The sequence below is a fragment of the Schistocerca serialis genome, chromosome 3, assembly GCF_023864345.2.
Source record: "Schistocerca serialis cubense isolate TAMUIC-IGC-003099 chromosome 3, iqSchSeri2.2, whole genome shotgun sequence".
Lineage (NCBI taxonomy): Eukaryota > Metazoa > Arthropoda > Insecta > Orthoptera > Acrididae > Schistocerca > Schistocerca serialis.
This window is the reverse complement of record NC_064640.1, coordinates 111,386,352-111,392,351: the sequence shown is the minus strand read 5'-3', so window position 1 is coordinate 111,392,351 and position 6,000 is coordinate 111,386,352. Positions and strand designations below refer to the sequence as shown.

At 36.4% G+C, this 6,000-nt stretch overlaps 1 protein-coding gene across 1 annotated transcript in view; it reads right to left on the bottom strand.

Annotated features, from left to right (window-relative positions):
* Positions 1 to 1,338: 1,338 nt before the first annotated feature.
* LOC126469794 (chondroitin sulfate synthase 2) overlaps positions 1,339 to 6,000 on the bottom strand; it is a 120,585-nt gene continuing 115,923 nt past the window's right edge. The window contains exon 9 of the mRNA XM_050097046.1: positions 1,339 to 2,068. Within this exon, the coding sequence (XP_049953003.1) occupies positions 1,734 to 2,068 (335 nt within the window). The 3' untranslated portion in view covers positions 1,339 to 1,733. The remainder of the gene's footprint in view (positions 2,069 to 6,000) is intronic.

Genomic DNA, 6,000 nt, shown 5'->3' with positions numbered 1-6,000 from the left:
GATATAAGATAACCATTAACAACACGGTCTGGGCTTTAAAATAACATATGATGTCCAAAGTAGAGAGGATATAAAATGCAAAATGGCAATGTCAAGAAAGGCATTTAATTCCAGTGTTAGGAAGTCTTCTCTAAAGCTATTTGTCTGGAGTGTAGTCATTTATGGAACCGAAACGTGGAAGATAAGCAGTTTAGACAAGAGAACAAAAGCTTTTTAAATGTCATGCTACAGAAGAATGGTGAAGATTAGATTGGTCGAGCACATAACTGATGCCGAGGTACTGAATAGAAGTGGACAGATAAGAAATTTGCGGCATAACTTGACAAATAGAAGGGATCAGTTAATAGCAGATATTCTGAGACATCAAGGAATAGACAATGCAATACTCGAGAGAAGTGTGGGATGAAAAAATTGCATAAGGAAACCAAGAGACAAGTACAGTACGCAGGTTGAAATGTATCTGTAGCAGTAGTTATTCAGAGGAGAGGAGGACTGCACAGGATAGAATAGCATGGAGAGCTCCATCAAACCAGTCTTTGGACTGATGACCACAACAACAACAACAACAACAACAATGTTCTGGGGGAACCCATCTTTAATAAATAAAGTCTTCATTGCGCAAAAATGTGCTATACGAATAATGCGTGGTGCTCACCCTCAATCACCTTGTAGACATCTGTTTAAGGAGTTGGGCATTCTGACTACTACTTCACACTATATTTATTCCCTCATGTAGTTTGTTGAAAACAATCTACTAAAGTTCACGACGAACAATGATGTATATAATTATAATACCAGAAGGAAAAATGATAGTCTTTACTTCACATTAAGGTTGTCTTTCGCACAGAAGGGGTGCACAATGTTGCAACAAAAGTTTTTGATCCCTTATCCAATGATATAAAATGTCCGACAGACTGCAAAGTAAAATTTGGAAACAAACTGTGAAAGTTTCTCCTTGACAACTTCTTCTATTCTGTAGAAGAATTTCTATCACTGAAATGTAATAGATGGTGAGTAAGACTTACTAACTGACAACATCTGTGTATATTTTTTTCTTTTTGGGAAGAAACTTGGTAAAGTTCAGAATGTACCCATATTTACAAATTAACTTGCGATGTGAATGTAGAATGACTCGTTTCGCATCATTATGATCTATGTGCAAAATGATACATGGTACATGTAACTAACTAACAACAAGAACAACATATTCATAAATCTCTCAAAACTATGGCAGGAGTAAAAAGAAACACATTCAAACGCAACAAAAGAGACACTTCAGATGAACAGTGTGTGGTAATATTCCATGTCTAACTTTCCATCTAATGTAAACTTTTAAAATTTTACCTTTTGGTCATTTAATAATTGATTATATTTTCAAAGCATGGACTGCAAAAGTGTGTATATAATCACAGTCATCAGCACATATTCTGCAAGTAACTATAAATTTTGTAGACAGACAGAAGTCTGCGTAGTTTGGAACAATGCATTCGCACACCACAGAGACAGAAAAAATGTATTAATTATTCTATGCTGCTAATTAGTAATACAATAAAGTAAATAATTCTGAAAACACAACCAGGCAGTCAAACTTAATTAAAGTCTTGCAACAGATTATGTTATTTTCAAGCAAAAAGCAGCATCCAAGTTCTGTTCAACAACATCCATTAACTCTTTTACACATATTCATATCACAAGCCTTTATACATACAAGAATATATAAAAGATAGTATGCTTTATAATGTGTGACCTGTCTTATATTCGAGTATAGCATGTGCTAATTGGCTTCTATGTCCTAAATTAAAAGCTCTCTGCTGCTCACAATCCTGCAATAGCTGTAATCCATAAAGTACTGAACAGTTTCTTTCTCTGTGCCTTATTCTGAGGCCAGGCTCCACAGCACGAAGAACGTGATAATTGCTTGCACAAACAAACATAGAATACAATGAATTTATAGAACAGCCATAACTAAAATCTGATCCAACGAAAGTACGATTTCTCGTAGTAACAAGTGAGTTGATATCACGATCATTTTGCACGGTTGGAATGATATGTTCCACTTGTCTGCGAACTGCAATATAAAAAAACAAAAGGTTGGTTTTTAAAGGATTTACGAAACAGTGACTGACATATTACAAACATCAGCATGTGAGTTTTAGTACGGTAAAAGCATTGCAAATATAAACAAACTCAAAACTGCAATCTATGTTGTAAATTAAAAATTTGCATATGGCAACACAAGGAAAATTTTCTACACCTTGACAGACTGAAGCCACTAAACTGCTCACCACATTACCAACAAGAACTTTACTCGCACATATTCTCTCTAAAATATTGTGAGAAAAATAATTTTAAGAAAACAAATGCTTAATAACCACAATAAGACCCCTGTTATTTAAGACAATTAGAATTTGACAGTTAGGCAACCAGTTAATGTATTTGTGAACACATTAACTTTTGTAAAAATTGCAATGTCAAGAAGGATGTGTGTAACAGAAATGAAATTTATATCACAGATTAGGTACATGTCAACACACAAAAAATAAGGACACAGGACTGTAGATGATCTACAACTTTGAGCATATGAATATGGTGAAATGGGCTTTGCCTGAAACCAATAAATAATAATAAATAAAAAACTCTCAGAATTCATCCTCTAACAATTGTAGCATGGAATCAAAAGGGGTGGGGGCTGGATTTGCTCCCAGGGCAATCTCCCTCTACACAGTTTTATGTGAGTCCACAAAGTACCAACAACAACAGTTGATGGTGGACAATTAACCCTTTAACTGCTCTAGACGTGTCAACGCACGAGCCTTTGTACCTGTCCCTGTGTGCTCTGAACATGTTTACGTGCGCCACCAGTCCTTCTACCCGGTACTCTGAATGTGTCTATCCTTTCTTTCAGGAGTGCTAGTTCTGCAAGGTTCGCAGGAGAGCTTCTGTAAAGTTTGGAAGGTAGGAAACGAGATACTGGCAGAAGTAAAGCTGTGAGGACCGGGCGTGAGTCGTGCTTCGGTAGCTCAGATGGTAGAGCACTTGCCCGCGAAAGGCAAAGGTCCCGAGTTCGAGTCTTGGTCGAGCACACAGTTCTAATCTGCCAGGAAGTTTCAATCAATGGAATGTTAAACGCTCTTAACCAACCTTGGTTGTGCATCCAAAAACACTTGCAGCAGATTGGTAAAGACAAACAATGCTAACTGATACATCACATACAATTTATTGCTTCAGCGGCACAATACGGAAGCTTTTTTTTTTTTTTCTTTTTCTTTTTTCTCTTTTATTAAATTGCTTGTTCACTGGAGATGAAAAATAGGTCATGTATGATAATCCAAAATGCAAAAGTCAGTGGCTCTCTCTGAATGAATTGCCACAATGTGCAACTGGTCCAGGTTTACTCCCCAAAAAGGCACTTTTGTGTGTTTGGTGGAGTATTCAAAGGGTTGTTTGTTTTGAAGTGCTGAAAGCTGGATCAACAGTGAATGAAGAACTTTACTGTCAACAACTGGATCGAATAAATCAATCTTCAACTGAAATATGCCCAGTGATTTTCAACAGAAAAGGTGTTATTCTGCAACACAATAATAGATTGGCACTGCACAAGACGAACCCAGGAAAAACAATCAATGAATTGGGGTGGGAGGTATTGCCTCACCCATCATACCTGCCCGATATAGGGCCATCAGATTTTCATTTATTCTGATTGCTACAATACTTTCTAAGTGGCAAGAAAATGTGAAACTGTGGATGAGATCCAAAATGCCACCTCCATATGAAGGGCTTATTTCAATAGTGGTACAAGTCCATTTTTCTTCATATTGAGATACACAGTCCTAAAGTTAAATGAGTGCTGAAAAATCTGCAGTTGAGATACCAGAACTATTCAAGCATATGGCTTCTTGCTAGAGATGAACCTTTCTTTCTTTCCTTTTTTTTTTTATCTATAATTTCAGAAGCATTATAGGCAGAAAAGTGGAGGTAATGGACTTGTACCACTATTGAAATAAGCCCTTCACATATTTTCCTCAAAACCCAATTGATTTTTATCGATCTGGCATTGAAAATTTCCACACTAGATGGCAAAAGGTACTGAATAATGAAGGTGATTACATTGCTGGCTAAAAATAAAACCATGTTAATGATTCATCTGTTTTAATGTAATGTATAAAAATGACATTACTTTCCAGTCCCCCTAATATAAGATAATAATTGATGTCAGTTATCTATAACTGAGAAATGGGCTACAGAATGATCCAGTAGGAAAAGGCATGTATAAAGAGATGACCATTCTGAACACAAACCTTCAAATAAACACACATTTCATTATCAGCAGACTTGTTGAAACTCACAATTTTTGTTATTTTGGCCACTTAAACGGACAAACAGGTGAAGGTGTCTCCTACGCTATGGTGGATAATAATTTTAGGTGATGTTTCTAACCTAAAATGCTGTTCAGTATGACTGGCAATCATTTTATCCTGCATTAATTATTGTATTGCTATATCTGTCACAATCATTGTACAGTAATGCCCCTGCATCCACAGTACTTCACAGTCACAAACATTTATTCACTGAACATTGTGGGATTGGTGGAAAAAATTGTGAGAACAATGTTGAACCTCCTAGCTATCATCTAATTTTTGTATCCTTTTCTCCTTTTTCTGTTCAGTAAGAAGTAGATACTGAAGTAACATAATAAAGGAAATTAAATTACACTTAAGCCAATTTTTTCTAGTCTTACATGGATGTAGAGACAATTGTAAATAAATTAACAAATTTTGTATTTTTCTTGCTACTTAAGATTCATGGATGGATACAATTTTTTAAAAATCATCTCTTGGGAAAAGTTAAATGTATAGCATAAAATTGGCCCTGTTTCACAAATATATAAATTTACAAGTTTTACTAGGGCATATAACACACATTCTGGATGGTTAGTAGTGACTGCTCTCTTTCATTCTTCTCCTGTGCTCAAATAACTCTGATGCACTTCAGATTAAATTTAGATACTGCCTCAATACTCAAGCACATTCCTCTTCCCTCCGCTGTGCTTATGCTTAAAGTACAGGGTGCAACATGAAAACTTCCTTATTTAAAAAAATCATAAAACAGGAAGCATTGGTGATATCAATTTAATTTCCTTTTCTTTACATAGAGGTACATTTAAAGTTTTATTTATTTTGAAAATGATATTTAGAAGGTGGCCTCCATTCTGCTCAATGCATTTGGAGAGTGTAAATTGGCAGTTTCAGTCCACTTTGTCCAACATGTCTGCATCTATGTTGGCAATAGCAGCACAAATATTGTCCCACAGCTCACTCAGGGCCTGTTGACGACTGGTGCCACCAAGGATTTAAGATAATCCCATAAGAAAAAGTCACAGGTGGGTTAAATTTGGTGAGTGTGCTGGCCACTGAAAATTGACATTCAATGACATGAGACAGTCGGGGTTGTGTTCATGCAAGAATGTCATTGATGTTTGTGCCATACGAGCCACAGTGCTGTCTTGTTGGAGCCAAACAGTCCCCATATCCATTTTTTCAAGTTCAGGAACAAAAAAAATTTCTCAGTCATCATGACACAATGCTAAAAAGTGACTGTAACTGCCCTATCATTCTCTTTGAAAAACCATGGGCCAATAATGCCAATTGTATTTAACGCACACCAAATAGTCACATGTTCTGTATGCAGGGGCTACTCATGAAGTTCTCGGGGGTTCATGCCAAACGTCGCTGAAGACCACAAGGACATCATAAGGAAGGTTTTCGATCAAGACTTCACATGCATTTTTTCATGAAAGAAAATCACACTGATTAAGTATGTACACTACTGCCAGTTTATATGGATGAAATTTCAACTTTTCATGAAGAATTTGTCTCACTGTCTGATCAAAAATTGCAAGAGCAGCTACATGTTTGTGTCCAGATCACTTGGGAGAATTCAAAATCACCAGCTTTACTTTCTCGAAATTTCCTGGTGTCCGGGTGGTTCTTGAAGGTCCTG